The sequence below is a fragment of the Suncus etruscus genome, chromosome 5 (genome assembly GCF_024139225.1).
Source record: "Suncus etruscus isolate mSunEtr1 chromosome 5, mSunEtr1.pri.cur, whole genome shotgun sequence".
NCBI lineage: Eukaryota > Metazoa > Chordata > Mammalia > Eulipotyphla > Soricidae > Suncus > Suncus etruscus.
Genome location: NC_064852.1, coordinates 140,851,300 through 140,869,120, shown reverse-complemented (window position 1 = coordinate 140,869,120; position 17,821 = coordinate 140,851,300). Strand labels below are relative to the sequence as shown.

At 31.5% G+C, this 17,821-nt stretch overlaps 1 protein-coding gene across 1 annotated transcript in view; it reads right to left on the bottom strand.

The window, feature by feature from the left end:
* CSMD3 (CUB and Sushi multiple domains 3) overlaps window positions 1-17,821 on the bottom strand; it is a 1,236,222-nt gene that overhangs the window by 98,895 nt on the left and 1,119,506 nt on the right. Inside the window, exons 43-47 of the mRNA XM_049773958.1 lie at window positions 16,982-17,170; window positions 15,951-16,128; window positions 13,154-13,299; window positions 1,900-1,980; window positions 710-823 (exon numbers count right to left, since the gene is read on the bottom strand). Coding sequence (XP_049629915.1) covers window positions 710-823; window positions 1,900-1,980; window positions 13,154-13,299; window positions 15,951-16,128; window positions 16,982-17,170 — 708 coding nt within the window. The remainder of the gene's footprint in view (window positions 1-709; window positions 824-1,899; window positions 1,981-13,153; window positions 13,300-15,950; window positions 16,129-16,981; window positions 17,171-17,821) is intronic.

Genomic DNA, 17,821 nt, shown 5'->3' with positions numbered 1-17,821 from the left:
ACTCACTTTAACTTCTCTTTGTATCATTTTATATACTTTTTGGTTAACACCTAATCTATCCCTATTCTATCAAATTTGAATTTTACCTGTCACTTGGAATTTATAATTTAGGAAGCAATGACTCCTACAGATTCTTTTTTCTCCCCTCACAGAGTATAAAAATAATATTTTATAGTCTGACTAATTTTCTAAAAATAATATTGCTTTCACTTATCAGATTGTATATTCCTTATATCATGCTACTTTATAGTAATGGTAATCTCTGGTTGATTTCATGGTTGCTTTCCCTCTGATCCTCATAACCAAATGGAACTCCATAATGTTCAATGAATCTAGCAGCTAGAAGACAGCATTAATAGGAAAAGGCAAACAATATCAAAGCCTTTAATAAAACAATTTCTCTTTATGCTTTATCTCACAAAATACAACAGTAATTAAGAAGCTAAGAAATTAATTAAGAAATTAAATTGAGGCAAGGCAGGCAAACTAAACTTTAAAACATTAAAATAATATTTATTGTTAAGTGCAAGAATAATTTGAATATGTAACTAGTATGGATTATGTTTAAAAGTATCTACTAATATTATGCCTTAAAATAGGGTTGTTAGCATAAAATTATTTCTAGAAAATATTTTTTATAAATTTGGTAACATGGAATTTAAAATGATGCAAATATTAGAAAGGTGTTCTTATAAAAAAAAACTTATACCTTGACAAACTGGAGGTGTTCCATCCATTTGGAGTCGTTCTCCTAATCTGCAGGTCAGAATTGCATTTCCAACCAAAGTGAATCCTGGCAGACACTGGTACCTAATTATGTCCCCTATTTTCAAAGAGAAAGAGGGTTTTTAATAAATGAGGACCATATACAAAAAAGCTTATTTTTCTCTTGTAAAAGCAGATTCTTTCTATCATTCAGCATTGTCATTTATAAATTTTCTCATAGATAAAAGCAGGTTTGATATGCAAAATACTGAAAAAACATAATACCTTAAATTTATTGAGTAATAAGAATTTACATTAAGTATTAACTATAAGTAAGCCAAAAATGGGAGTTACTAACTCAGATATATACTAAGATAATTATTTACTCAGAAATAAGCAAATCTATTGTGAAATAATTTGGTTGAAGAACAACATCAATTTATAGGTAAAAAAGAGTTAAAGAATTCTAGTATGCCTTTTAAAAATGTTTGAATATTGACAGTTACATTTATGTTCATTATTAACAGTCTCATATTTTTCAACTAGAGCGCACATTATCAATTCATTTTGGTATTAAATGTTAATATGTCACATTATTTTGTAAACTATTGGAACTCATCAGAATTAATTTCCAAGCCAATTATTTTAGTAAAATCAACTAATAAATTTCAAAAATTTAGAAATCATGTTTTTTACAATTTTCATATCCCGTATCAAAATTAAGTGCAAACTTGAAGAATTATTAGAATGAAATGTCAGAAAATTTCAAAACAATCATTTGATAATTAACATAAAATACAGTTATATAATTCAAATACCTGGCACCATATTTTAATTGTAAAATCTGAATGTAGAAAAATAGTTCTTCAATTTTCTTTTCTTTTTTTGTTTTGATTTTTGGGTCACACCCGACAGCACTCAGGGGTTACTCCTGGCACTATGCTCAGAAATCACTCCTGGCAAGCTCAGGGGACCATATGGGATGCTGGGATTTGAAACACTGTTCTTCAACATGCAAGGTAAATGCCTTACCTCCATGCTCTCTCTCCAGCCCCTAATTTTCATTTTTCTATCTTGGAATAGAAAGCAATACTTAGAAGTAAAAATTTTAGGTAATAAGAATATATGACAAGTTGCTACTATTCTTTATTTGATTTATTTATTAATAAATAACTGTAGCAGTACTGACTTTACCTATTTCAAATTCATCATCTTCTGTCAAAATTTCAGCATTGGGTACAGGTGGTGGAGGTTGGCACACTCTTAGTTGATAGGCTGGAAAATAGATACCATGTTTATTCCTTGTCACATAGGTGGAAAACAATTGTACAAGGCTTATGTATGATAATTAAATATGATATCATAATAAATAATGGCTTAATTGACAAAGTTCAATATCTTGTAACTACAGTAACTTTTATGAAAATTAAGTTGATGATTTGAAATCAAGATATTTTCCCCTGTAATAACACTTAAAATTTTTGTTTTGTTTATACTGATTTAATGCAAATAATAAATACATATAAACATCTAATAATTTTCTCAAATACTTTTCACTGCTTTTTACAGTTATTTAATTTTCAATTAAGATAAATTTATTATATGATCCTATTGAGTTAGTCTAACCATGCAACTCTACTTTGTTGTAACTGATACTACAACAGGCTTGTTTGGCTCCTGAGCCTATCTCTTCATAATACAGGAGCAGATTAATGAAATAACTGATTGATAACTTCCTGTTTATTTCCTAATTATCTATATACTCTAACAAATAACATTATGATATTAGTTAAATTCCTATTTGGCATAATATAGAGTTCACAGAAAAGGTTTTTATTAATTTAACATTTCATGTGTCCTAGCCCCATATGGTATCACATCATTTGCTTCATTTTTAAAAATAAAAATCTCTCATTTATTTTCAAGAAAACTTTTATCCTATTTTTAAATTTTATTTTATTGAAACAATTGTGAGCTACAGAGTTCTTCATAGTTGAATTTTATATCTACAGTGAGTCAAGGCCCTTATCATCACCAATGGACCCAGAATACATCCTACACCACCACCCTTTGCCCCCTGGCCTGCCAGTATACAGGCAACTTTAGGTCTACATTGTTAAAGTTTAATTCCCTTGATTCTATTTGTTGTCATTGGCTTGTATATTTAGTTCTCTCATTTCTTTTTACCCAACAATGAATCCAAGACCACTTGGACCCTGGCCCCAGCCTTTCTTTAGTCCTTTCTTCTTAGTTTTAGAGAAAAATGTGAAAATCTGTGGTACAACAACTTTTACCATATTTCAAAACTGTAGCAACTTCCATGTATTCTTAAGATTGATTTTATTAATTTAAGAGTAAATTATTTATGTATCTGGATATGAAAATAAAGAGGTTGAAGCTTAACAGAGGGTTTATCCAGAAGTCTATTATAACCTCTATCTTCAAAAATGATTCTTTAAACACTTTCTGTCATGAGACTTTTATGAAGCACTGAGGATCATCAATTAGAGCATTTAAGACTCTTATAAAGGAGATAAATGAGATGCATTTGTTAAAAATAAGATTTTTCGATTCAAATAGGTAATCAAGAGTATAAGAGAATTTCCAGATAGAAAAGAAAGTGAGCAAACTTCAGCAGAAAACCTAGTCAGTGATTCATGGTTATCTAACAAAAAGCCATTATAAGAGATTAATTACTAATATACTTCCAAGTTCCTAAGAAAGAGAAGAGAGAAGCATTTAAAAAAAGACGATAAAGAGAAATGAATCAAGAAAATGCTGCATCAATTTTCTGTTATAAATGATCTCTTTAAATATCTTAGTTTCTGCACTTTAACTGTGTAAGGACATAAATTGGCTAATAGAAAACATTTTTACCTAGGGCTAACGCTAGGGAAGTGAAAATTTTTTGGAAAAGAAGGTAGAGGAGAAGTTGGACTTTGATTTTTGAGGGAAAGTTTTAGTTGAGCATCAGTAATATTTTAAAAGTCATATTTTGGCAAACTTTATCCTTAAAAGGGTACATAGGGTCAGAGAAGCAATTCAACAGTTTGTATGTGTGGGGCCAGTGTTTGATTTATTGCACTACATAGTCTCACAAATTTCAGAAATGAACTTGACCACTGAGCATGCAATAGTTCATGAGAAACAACATGTGTAGGCCCCAAGCAAATCAAAGCAATTATGGGTTGTGGTGGGCACAATTATAAAGACAAAAAATAATTTCAAGAAATGCCAAAGAGGAGTTGTACAGTAGGTAAAGCACTGATCTTGCAAATACCCAACCTAGGCTCCATCCCTAGCACTATATTCAATTCCCTGAATTCCATTAGGAGTTTATCCCCTATTTGGGTGTTCCTGTGTTTATTTTTTGGGGGGTTAGATTTATATTTGCTGTCCTAGGTTGATTTTTGTTTGTTTGTTTGTTTTTGGTTTGGGTCCACACTCGGTGGTGCTCAGAGTTTACTCATGACTCTCGCTCAGCCTCAGCATTGAGTAGGAAAAAAAAGGTCAGAACTAAATACCCAAGCCAAAGTCAATGTCAATAGAATCAAGAGTTCCAAACTATAACAGGCTAAACAGAAAATAGACCTGTACACTATTAGTCCAGGGGGTGAAGACTGGATATGGGATGTATGATAGGAACTCTGGTGGAGGAAATTCAGCACTGGTGGTGGGAATGGCCCTAATTCACTGTCACTATATACCTAAAATATAACTATGAAAGACTTGTAATTCACAATGGTCTCGATAAAAAATAAAAGAAGTAGGGGAGGGAGTGATGGTGCAGTGGTAGGGCGTTTGCCTTGCACACATCTGACCTAAGACAGACAGTGATTTGATCCCCTGGCGTCTCATATAGTCCCCCAAGCCAGGAGTTATTTTAGAGTGCATAGCCAGGAGTAACTCCTGAGAATCACCTGGTATAACCCCCAAAACAAAAAAATAAACCTCTCCTGTCTGGCTTTGAGTACCATATGGGATGCCAAGTATAGAAACAAAGTCTATCCTGGATCAGCCACGTGCAAGACAAACACATTATTGCTGCTTCTGGCACCTGATCTACTGGATTAAATGAAGTAATCCCAAATTATGTACTTCCTATAATCTCAAATTGTTGGTGTAAAAATGTTGCTGCACATGTACTAAGTTAAAATCCTAAAGATTTAGATGGGACCCCAAATCAATATCACAGGTGTCTCTAAAAAATGACTTGAAGATGGACTTCCAGGAAAGTCAAGTAGTGATAAATCAAGGCTTAAGGGATTGTTGTTAAAAGCCTTAAAAGGAAGCCTGGACGTCTCTCTATAATGCTGTCATATTTCAACTCTCCATAACTGTTACCAGTAAATATATTTACTAATATTTTCTAGTTAATAATTTTCAGATTCATTGTACAGAAACCTAATATACCTGGGATGTGTTTTCTTTTTATCTACAGTAAAAAAAAATCCTTCTTTTGTATTGTGAAATGATGAAATAAAAAATTAAAATGAAAATTCAGATTGTAATAACTGGTAATCCTCTGTGAAGTATTCTGCAGAGTATGCAAAATATTTAACTAATTATTAAATGCACACATCAAGACATTTGTAAGAGAAATAAAGATATTAAACTTCAGAATAATTTAATTCAATAATATTTTCTCAGGTTATGGGGCCAGAAGTTAAATCAGTTTCTGCTTGAAAACCAAGCCATTATTTTCCCCACATTGATAAATCAACAAACTTGTGCCAGAGAATTATTCTGATCCCACTGTTTCCCTGTTGTCAATTCATATTGGCTTTCATAGACTACAAATTAAATTCATAATCCTCAACAAAAAAATCATTACTTAATTCTTAATATGTCTTTATGGAGTTTGTTGTATGTCCAGTACTCATGCTGTCTTTCTGTCTTAAATTTCACTTTGATTTCCTAAATTTGATATGGCTACTCATGATAATAATGAGTAAAGTTTAGATTTTTGTTTGTTTGCTGGTTTTTGTATTATTGGCCACACCAGGTGATGTTCAGGGGCTACTCCTGGCTACGCGCTCAGAAATCACTCCTGGATTGAGGGACCATATGTGATGCCAGTGATCGAACCTAGGTCTGTTTTGGGTCAGCTGTGTGCAAGGCAAATGCCTTACCACTGCATTATTGCTCCAACCCCAAATTTAGATATTCTTATCTTGATTAGTGGGAGTGGTAATATAGCCAATAAATGATGTGAAGATTGACACACAAGGTATGTGTAACTGAATAAAATAATGGAGAATTAAACACTTATGTCATATCTCCTTTCTGAAGCTTTTTCAGCAAATCAACCAAAACCAAGAAAAAAACATTATTCTCTTAATTGTGACTATATTGGTGTATAATAACATTTGAATATGGTGCATTCTGATGTATTATTTATTTGGGAGGCAGATAGCCCAATTTCAAATAATGGCCCTGTTACTAGCTAATAACATTAGCTGCTAATTAGCTTTTGTGTGTGTGCTGTGTGTGTTTCTGTGTGTGTTTTCAGGAGTTACTCCTGACTCAGCACTGAAGGCAGGTTTGGTAAGATTATAATCGGTACCAGTGATCAAACCCAGGTTAACTGCATGGAAGACAAACCCATTACCAACTATGCATTTAGCTAATTATCTTGTTAGTTTCTTAATCTTTCTATTTTTTTCATTTGCAAATAAATATAGAACTATTATGAAATCAATATATTATGGAGTTCTTAAAACAATAGTTGGTACATTCTATTGTTCAAAGGTATAATGTATTCTCCTTTTGTCAAAGGTAACATGAACATGACTGCTATGATTGCTGTTGTGTGTGTGTGTGTGTCCCTATATGTGTGTATAGTCACTCCAATATAGGCTTATTCATAAACCACTCCACATGGAAGGAGAATTTGGTGAGTGTATAGAAATAAATGATGTTTTCTGAATTCTAAGAGAAAATCATTTTTCCTATTTTGGTGAGTTGACATGAAACACAGATGTGAACAGTTCTTTATAAATATCACTTTAGCTCTATTAATATTTATAAGCTTTTTCTCTGTCAATATAAAAAGAATCTTGGAAAATAAGAAAAATATGTTAATAGCTTGATTTAAAAATTAAAAAGTTTATCAAATGAATAGACAAATATGAAGCCACTCAGTATTTCTGTGGGGATGAATGACATTATTATAATTAACAAAGTTATTAGGAAATCTGGATGACTCATAAGGAAATTTCAACATCTGATGAATTAATTGATTTTCATCATACTGAAATTTAATTGAAATGATGTATTAGTAATAATTCCATGAGACTCAAAAAAGATGTGTGAAAGGCCTTGTTTTTGTGGATCAGTTACCTGATACTTTCATAGATGTCAGAGCATATTGTCAATGACTGTTTTGGACTGTGCCTAATGACTACTGTTTTCTCATCATATTTCATTTTAATTTTTCTATAAAGGGAGTGATATTTGTCTTTAACTATCACTTTAAATTATTTGTCGTATTGAAAAAAAATAAAGCAATACACAACCAATTTTCTGTGATCTTGGAACTAGTTTGTCTTTGACTAAGAGGCAAAGGTCTTCTATTGAACCAGGCCTAATAACTTTGAATATGTTGGAATAAGACATGAACATAATCATTCTGTAGTAACATCTGAATACAGAAAAGCAATCAAAACAAAACACACTATCTAAAACAAAATGACTAAATGTTTTCAGTCACATAATCAAATGAGAGTATGTGTTATAAGTTAGTATGTGTTCTCTTAATGTCATCTACATTAATGTCATTAGAAAGGTAGGTACTTAGGAGTAACTCCTGGTAGTTCTGGGATATACTAAGGTCAGCCACAAAACAAATGCTATGGCCCTTGTACTCTTTCTCTCAGATTCTAAATTACATGCATTTTTTTAAAAACCCATTGAGCTTAACTTACGGTATGCTTCTAATAGATTTTTGGCTGACAGCAGTGGCAGTAAGTTATTGACAGAATTAAATACTATGATTTGTCATGTAGTTTTGCAATACAGAAAAAATTGTCATTATATAATATTTTAAAATGAGTTTTAATCATTTGAATATTTATTTTACAAATGATTATTTTTCAATAGTTTTTATTTATTTGTATTATCTCATAACATATATAAACTATTATCATTTGGTGGTGTGCCATAAGTTTGAATAGAGATATGCAATATATTTCATATATAATATATTGTGCATATACCCTCTAAACTTTATATTGTGAAACATTTATGGAATCAATTTTTTTCTGAAATATAAGAGGAAGTAAGGCAAAGGGGTCACACAGTTCAAAGTATAAATGATCTATGTTTTATAAAAATGTATGCTTTATATCTGCAACAATCCTTTTAAGGATGAGTTATGTTGGAGTTAAGTATTCTGGTTTCCAATACAGCATTTATTGTAAATTGCAAAATAACCTTAAAAGATGACCTAAATGCGACCACAGGTCTTTTGATTACATTTCTTAAAAGAAATATAAAAGCCAATATATAATCTACTCATTCTTAAACAAACTTATGTTCTAATAATAGAAAGTAATGAATAATTCATACTATTAAATAAAATGCTAAGAAAGCGTTCTCAATGTATATAAAACTGATGTTGAAAATTCAGGTGCAATAGGTACTAGATTTATAGCATTAAACTGATAGTTAAAATATATTTTAAATAAAAATATATAGTTTTCATATACTAATGTCTTCTTAAGGTTTTGGTGACATAAATCAGATTCCAGCTAAACATTGTTTTTAAACAGTGGTCACATAATTTGATGCAGTAGAAAAGAACATAATAGGTTTTCATAAACTGGTAACATACTATTAGCTTGTATTAAATAAATATATCTTGGGGAGAAAAAAAATTAAGAAGTTTGAAGTTCCATATTGTAATTAGGTGAGATATCTTTTGAGAAAATTCTGTGGCCTCTGTGCTGAAGCAATAATATAGTGAGAAAGATGCTTGCCTTACAAGCTCAGGCCTCCTGGGTACTGTCCCAGGTTCAATCCTGAGAACCCCATACATGGTCTTTTTCCTGAGAGCAGAGCAAGGAGTAATTTATTCATGAGCATATTCAGGTATGGCCAAAAACAAAAACAAAAATGAAGTAAGAATGTCTATGTCCTCTTATCTTATAAGAATTAAAAATAATTGTTATAATTCTACAAATAAAATTATATCTATATGTTATGAGATATAATCTATGTATGAAATAATATGAGTTTAGGACATCTTTGGTACTTAGCAGTAACTCAATACATTAAGGTATTTATGACTAATTTAATTATAATTGTAATTATTATTTTTAAAAAGGACATTCTTTAGATTCATATATTTTCAGAATTGAGCAATTGCAATTATTATGACTATTACATATAATCAGACTGTAAAATCTTTACACAGGTTTTATTTAATTTATTTGATTAGGTCATGTTTATTATTTGCTTAAAGTCAATAATCCTAATTTTTGTTTAGTTTTGGGGCCATATCCTGCTGTGCTCAAGGCTACTGGTTTTTTATTCAGGAATCACTCATGGCCATATTTGAGAGCCATATGGGATGCCTGGAACTATACCCAATTCAGTCATGTACAAGTACATGACAAGTACATAAATCATTGCCTCTTCAGTTTTAAGAGAACCAATTCTGGCTCATAGAAAATATAAAATAATAGGGTTCAACTTCAAAAACATAGAATTTTAGTAATACAGAGGGAGAAGAAAACACTGCCTCAGAAGATGAAGAAATATGATTATCTGAGATAAAATGTTTTCACATGTATGCTTTCTATAATTATTGCATAGAACCTTCAGTTTGAAAAATTACAATTTTGTAATACAAAGGGAGAAGAAAACACTGCCTCAGAAGATGAAGTAATATGATTATCTGAGATAAAATGTTTTCACATGTATGCTTTCTATGATTATTGCATAGAACTTTCAGTTTGAAAGCTTTTTATGAAGGTTGTTTATGATCATGAAAGACTTTATAAAGGTAATGTTTTATAAAAGACAAGTGATAAGGTTATAGTAAATAAAAACATTTTTCTCATACAAAACATGTTAATAAATAAAACCCTAAATTTTTAGTATGATTTTTGTTTGTTTGTTTTTTTTCAGGCCACACCCGTTTGATGCTCAGGGGTTACTCCTGGCTAAGCGCTCAGAAATCGCCCCATGCTTGGGGGGACCATATGGGATGCTGGGGGATCTAACCGTGGTCCTTCCTTGCCTAGCGCTTGCAAGGCAGACACCTTACCTCTAGCGCCACCTCGCCAGCCCCAATCTTAGAAACTATATAAAGGGGCCAGAGAGATAGCATGGAGATAAGGCGGTTGCCTTGCATGCAGAAGGATGGTGGTTCAAATTCCGACATCCCATGTGGTCCCCTGAGTCTGCCAGGAGCAATTTCTGAGCGTAGAGCCAGAAGTAACCCCTGAGTGCTGCTGGGTGTGACCCAAAAACCAATATATATATATATATATATATATATATATATATATATATACATATATATATATAATTAAAAAAACTATATAAAATACTAAACTGCTCAAAGTTATGCTTAAATATGTAAATCCTAAGAAAAACCACATCAGAACTGTAGGGCAGAACTAACATTATTCAATAAGTAAGAAATTCATGAATAAAAATGATTCAATAAATAAGAAGTTTTAAGAAGATAAACTATCCTAATGTAGAAATGCTTAATTAGATTAAAATGGCATCATATTGTGTATTAATTGACTGGTTTACTAATTAAAAATACAAGCAACTTGAGTAAATTTTAAAATCTTTACCTTTGTAATAGCTCATTTTAACAAAGATATTGTTATAAAATTTTATTGGGTTTTGTTATTTGTTTTGTTTGTTTTCTGGAGGGTATACACCCAACAATGATGGAGGCTTATTCCTGGCTCCTCACTCAGCAGGTATCACTCAAGAGGTACTTGGGGAATCATATGGGCACCAGCGAATGAGCCTGGATTAACTGTATATTAGGCAAATACCTTGCTTTCTATGTTATTGCTTTGTCCCTACTATGGAAATTTGGCATAAAATGTGGATATTGAATATTTGATATTTTTTCTTTATACATATTAATTTGAAAACAGTTTTATTTTGGTCTAGTGAGGAGGTAGCAACTCAATGATATTATTATAAAATAATCTAAATGATCTTTTTAAAATGTATTATTCATGCCATTCCGATAAAATCAAACAATTTACACAATGCATCTACCTTTCCATTTATTTTTCTACTTATCATTCTAAGAGAATTCCACTATGATCTAATGCGTCATAAACCAATCATCCAGCAAATGAAATGTAAAGGGGTTAAGACAAAGTAGTTATTCATGTCTTCCAATAAGCCCTCAATGTTAATAGATTCACAATATGTATAAATTCATGTGCTCCTCTGTAACTTAGGACTCAGAATTGGAAGAAACAATCTGTGTAATCATTGAAAAGATAGTGACTTTTATGGGGCCAACTTATAAAATGAAGGAAAAAGACTTAAAGAACTAAAGATGGGTCAGAAATGAGCAATATTGTTAAAGTGGAGGTAAAAATCTAACTTGAGTATGAAGATTTAAGAGGCAAATGAGAGAATGAAGTTGATGCAAGTCAGAGTTAGCACTGGGGAAAGGAATCAGTGAGTAAAATTACAGGGTTAGTTTTAAATTTTTCTTTACATAGGCATCATGCTTTCCTGAAAGATGACTCAGGATGAGAGAAAAGATCTTACTTAAAAAAAAACAGTAAAATGATCTTATGAGGTGGAATAAAAGGCATCTATGAATTTTTAGTATGAGCCCTGAATACATTCTCAAATTTCAAATTCTATCTAAAACTCTCAGTAATATTATCTTAAAGGTCAAATTAGTGTTCCGTATTATAAATCTTTTTTTTTGTATTATAAATCTTAAGAGCCAACCATAATATCTATTACAAAATGGAAAGTGTGGGATTTTACATAGTACATATGGTAAGAAACTATCTAAAAATCTACACTAATAGGAATTCTGACCACTAAATAATATATTGTTTTTAATTCTCAGATAATCTATATGTAGTATAATACTTATAATATAAGTTGAATTATATTGTATATATAATATAGTTTATATATAATTCTATTAGTTAAATTACATAAATTGGAAATATTTGTTCTTTCACCAGGGATTTAATACATTTTAATACAATTAAATGTAATTTCTCTATATGCTAATTTATGAATTATATATTATATTAAAAATAACTTCAGAAATCTTACTGTCTTTATCATTTTTATGTATATATGCATACCTAGAGTTTCTCATGCTCTGTGCTCAGGAGTGATATCTGGCATGTAACATGTATTCTCAGTTAAATACAAGGAAAATGGTTTCCCTCCTTATCATTAGTTTTCTTTATTTATATAGTTGAATAAAAGAAATAAAAAGAGACAGCTAGTGCATGGTAAATGGATAAAAGGAATAATGAGAAAACAAATATAAATTGTCCTAATTAATATGTTAATTCTAGTTTAAACATTACCTCGAAAGCTGCCACAAAATCAAGTAAAATTTATTTACAATGAAAATAATATAGCATTATATGCATTCACAGGACTCCATATAAATTCACATTTAAAAAAAGTTAATGGCACAAAGAGAAGAAACAGAATAATTTGATACAAGTGTTAAAATTAATGTTCTTCATGAATTCTTGTCATGAATTATTCCAAAGGAATGAAAGCTATGAACTTAATGATTTATAATAATCATTTCAAAATTGTAAGATTCTAGAAGAGATATATTATCGAAACAAGAGTATAAATGAATGAATAATCTTATCCAAACATAAAGATAGCAAATGCTAATTTTAGAAAGACTAACAGCAGTAGGCATAAATATTTTTTGTATTGAAAATCTATTGATGTCACAAAATTACTTGCAATAAAACATGAACAGCTGGCTCACTTTTATGGTTTCCATGAAAAGTGATTATTTTCTTGATTATTTTTTCTACATAATTATGATTGATTTATTTTCTCTTTCTACATGTTACATTTTAATATCTTTAAAGGCTTAGGAGAGGTTATTGTTTGGAAGCAAATGCAATTCAAAACGAGATAAGAATAAAATTTTAGTACTTTTCCAATGATTGGTTAAATATATAGGATATTAGGGTTTGGGTTTTTTTGTTTGTTTTTCGTTTTTGGTTTTTGGGCCACACCCATTGATGCTCAGGGGTTACTTCTGGCTATGTGCTCAGAAATAGCTCCTGGCTTGGGGGAACCATATGCAACGCCGAGGAATCGAACCACAGTTGGTACTAGGCTAGTGCTTGCAAGGAAACCCCTTACCTCTAGGGCGCTCTGGGCCCTAGGATATTAGGTATTTTAAGGAAAATTTAAACAGGACCAATATAAACTCTTAGATTATACTAACCATGATAACTGAGCACAAAAAAACCACTTGTCGTGAAATCACTGTGGAATTTGATGAGAATCTGATTTGAAGTACTATAGACTGACTCCAAAGCAGTGTTGCCACTAAATTGCCCAATTTGAGGTGAGTTTTGGTCTGGTCCATCCCTAGCAGAGGAAAAACACATAGGAGAGAAGAGAATTAGATAGATTTGGATGAATACTTTATACTAAGACTAATTAAATTTTTATTCAGAGGTGATTAGATGTATGAGATGAAACAACAAATAAATACCAAATTATATTGGTCATCTTTTTCTTGGGGTCAAAGTGTGATTTAAAATATGAAAAGTTAAAATATATCACATTTGGAACTGCATGAAATACACTCATTTTAGCTAAAACCAAATACATTGTGTTTGTTTTTTTTACAATCCATATTTTCCCAAAATCTTGATATTCATTTTCTTTAGCAACAAATTTTAGTATTATAGACTAATAAACTTAAAAGACACCTTAGAAATATTTCAGTAGCTTTGTTAACCAATATCAATACTAATTCAATTATTTACAAACTATTTAGATACATATTTCTAGTACCAATAATGCTATATTGTTATAATACCTTACAATAAATTACTGATTACATAATCACATAAATTACTATATTTGAAGCCAGGTTTTTTTTTTAAATTTTTTTTTTTTTGGTTTTTGGGCCACACCCAGCGATGCTCAGGGGTTACTCCTGGCTGTCTGCTCAGAAATAGCTCCTGGCAGGCACGGGGGATCATATGGGACACCGGGATTCGAACCAACCACCTTTGGTCTTGGATCGGCTGCTTGCAAGGCAAACACCGCTGTACTATCTCTCCGGGTTTTTAAAATATTTTTTATTTAAACACCTTGTGGTTGGGTTTCAGTCATATAAGATGACACCCTTCCATCACCAGTGCAACATTCCCATCACCAATGTTCCAAATATCTCTCCTCCCCTCTCTGCCCCCACTGTACTCTAGACAGGCTATTTCCCTCATTTATTCTCATTGTTAGGATAGTGAGCAATGTAGTTATTTCTCTTACTAAACTCATCACTATTTGTGTGAGGTTCATGAAGTGGGCTGTAACGTCCAGCCCTTCTCTCTTTTGTCTCTGAAAATTGTTGAGAAATGTCTTTCATTTTTCTTAAAACCCATAGATGAGTGAGACCATCATTCTTCATCTTTCTCTCTCTCTCTCTGACTTATTTCACTCAGCATAATAGATTCCATGTACATCCATGTATAGGAAAATTTCATGACTTCATCTTTCCTGGTGGCTGCATAATATTCTATTGTGTATATATACCAGTTTCTTTAGCCATTCATCTGTTGAAGGGCATCTTGGTTGTTTCCAGAGTCTTGCTATGGTAAATAGTGCTGCAATAAATATAGGTGTAAGGAAGGGGTTTTTGTATTGGACTTTTGTGTTCCTTGGGTATATTCCTAGGAGTGGTATAGCTGGATTGTATGGGAGCTCAATTTCCAGTTTTTGGAGGAATCTCCATATCTCTCTCCAGAAAGGTTGAATTAGTTGGCATTCCCACCATCAGTGGATAAGAGTTCCTTTCTCACCGCATCCCCGCCAACAAGCCAGGCTTTTAAAAATGGTACTTATTTTCCTAACAACTGTATAAGTATTCCATTGTATAGATATATCACAACTTCTTTAGCCATTAATCTGCTTTCGGGAACCTGGGTTGCTTCCAGGTTCTGGCTATTGTAAATAGTGCTGCTATGAACATAGGAATGCAGAGGGCATTTTTGTATTGTGTTTTTCTGTTTCTAGACTATATCCCTGTTAATGGTATTGCTGGATCATAAGGAAGCTAAATTTCAGTTTCTTAAGGAATATCCATTTAATTTTTAATATGATATTAAGAAAAATGAAGTCATGGAGTTTGCTTATACATGTATGAACAAGAAGATTATTATGCAGAGTGAAATGAATCAGAAGAAGTATAAACAAAATAATCTCACTCATCTATGGGATACAAGGAAAATAAAAGACAAGTGAGAATAATATCCAGAGAGAATAGAGATGAGGGTTAGTGGACCAGCCCATGATGGGAAGCTTCCTACAAAGAGCAGAAAGTGTAGTTGGAGTAGAGAAGGGTCTACTATAAAAGGAATATTCATGGTACCTCTTCATTAGCAGTAGTGAAAACCACAATGTCAAAACTTAGAGAGTGAGAGAGAGAGAGTTAAAATACCTGTCACAGATAGGAGAGGGGAGTGGGAAAAAACAGGGCATCACAGGGGAGTGAGAGGGAAACTCTTGATGTTGGTGGTGGAAATGAGCACTGGTGAAGGTTTTGTTACACATTGTATGACTGTAACTCAATCATTCACAACTGTATATGTTAAAATAAAACTAGTATAAACAACCTTGTAATCATGCTGTTTAAATTTAAAAAGTAAAAAATGGAACAGGTTTATTCACATAGGTATAATTTTAGAACAAAATTACTCTGATATTTATAATTAGTATTATAATTGTATATTATTTTATTAAAGACTTTATATATTTTTATCCCATATTAACTTTTTTCATCCAAGTATTTTGTTACCTTACAGACAATAAGCCCAAACTGATTTCTCTTATTTATCTCCTGCAAAATACAAATCATCCTCAAATATTTATAACAGTTCATATATAAGAATGTATTTTTATAGAGAACATTGTGATATATTTTCATCTGTATCAAGTTTCACTGATTTTTATGTCTGTCTCTGTGTTCCCATACACACATCATGCAATGAATAACAATAATTCTCTCTTACCATACAGTAATAAAATCATAGATTGGCTCTGTTTGAAGGACAGTAAAATTGATGTAGATTCCATTACCAGGTGGAACTCTTACAAGCCAAAAACAGTCTTGAAAGTTTGGGTATTCATCAGGATATCCAGGAGAGTAAATGGTGCCATTCATTGCAGTTATGTTACCTCCACAAAGGGCTAAAGAAAAATTACAAAATAATTACAAAATTACAAAACAATGTTAAAATTATTACTGAAGGAAAAGACCAACACTCTATCTCCTCATGAGAACCCTCTACATTCAGTTGAGAAACGTAAAATAGACACTTCTTCCAATATATATTACATACACAAATGAATTATGTTATTTTTCTACATAAGATATATTGCATATATAATAGTATCTATCAATTGTTTAGCCAATTCCATTGTTGACTCTTCTTTCAAGTATTGTAAAGTACAGTGCTAAACTTCTGTTTTATATTAATTATATATTTAATGCTTCATAAGAAATAGCTATTCATAAAGGATATTTAAAAATAGAAATTCAGGGCCCGGAGAAATAGCACAGCAGCGTTTGCCTTGCAAGCAGCCGATCCAGGACCAAAGGTGGTTGGTTCGAATCCAGGTGTCCCATATGGTTCCCCGTGCCTGCCAGGAGCTATTTCTAAGCAGACAGCCAGGAGTAACCCCTGAGCAACGCCGGGTGTGGCCCAAAAACCAAAAAAAAAAAAAAAAAGGAATTCAAATTTAAATCACTATCTGAATCATAATATGTAAATAATCATTAAAAACATGATATGGACAGACATACTTATAGTCAAATCCTAAGATGTAAATTATCTCTAGTTTGACTATCAATAGGGAAGCTTAAGTTTGCTACCAATAATCATATTTTATACATTAAAAGCTATTAGGGAGTTGAATAATAACCATGATATTTTCATCATATTATATTTCACATATTCATTGAAAAGGATGAAAGAGTGCCAAAATAATAATCATTAAATATGGAGAACCACCTAAATTTAGTTTCAAGTTAGAAGCATACCTTCACACCTCGGTAGTGGATGATTCCAATTACGACTCACTCCATGAAGGCAAGTGAGAGCTGAATTTCCACTTAGTGTATATCCAGGAAAGCATTCAAATGAAATTGTCTGACCCACAGTAAAATCATTTCCAATCACAAAACCATTTCGAAATGGGCGTGGATCAGGACAGCTTTGTAACTGATAGGCTAGGGTAGTAGGGGAGGGAGAGACATCTTTATTTTCTAAGTTTTCCAAGACAACAGATGGGCCCTATTTACAATTTGTAAAATTGATTCAGTCTTAGTTATACATTTTACTATCAATTAAGGTTTAAAATAAACCCATGACAGACCAACATAAATTTATTCTCATTCCTCTGATTTTCATACTTAAATTTTGAGTACGATTCATAAAAATATGTTGTTTCTTCACTCACTTATGAAATCTATCCAAATTTTCAGTTTTAAAGAAAGTATAATCTCTCCTCACACCCACATTTTTAATCAAACATAAATGGATTCTTTTACAGAGAACATGATTGCTTCTTGTTCTGTATAACTGCACAAACATAGATTAAAATAAACATATGTTTCTAATTATAAGCTTTAATATTTTTTTCTAATTTTCCACTACAAGAAACAAACAACCCTTTGTTTGTTTGGTGTTTCAAAAAATATCATAGTAATAAAAAGTTATAAGAAAAACTGATCTATGAATACTTAAAACATCATAAATTTTCAATAGAATTTACTGAGCTATTCATTTCTACATCTCTTATTCTACATGACATCACATTCCTTCTTGTTTTGTCATTGTACTTAAATATATTGTCCTTAATCTTTAATATGGTTAGTACA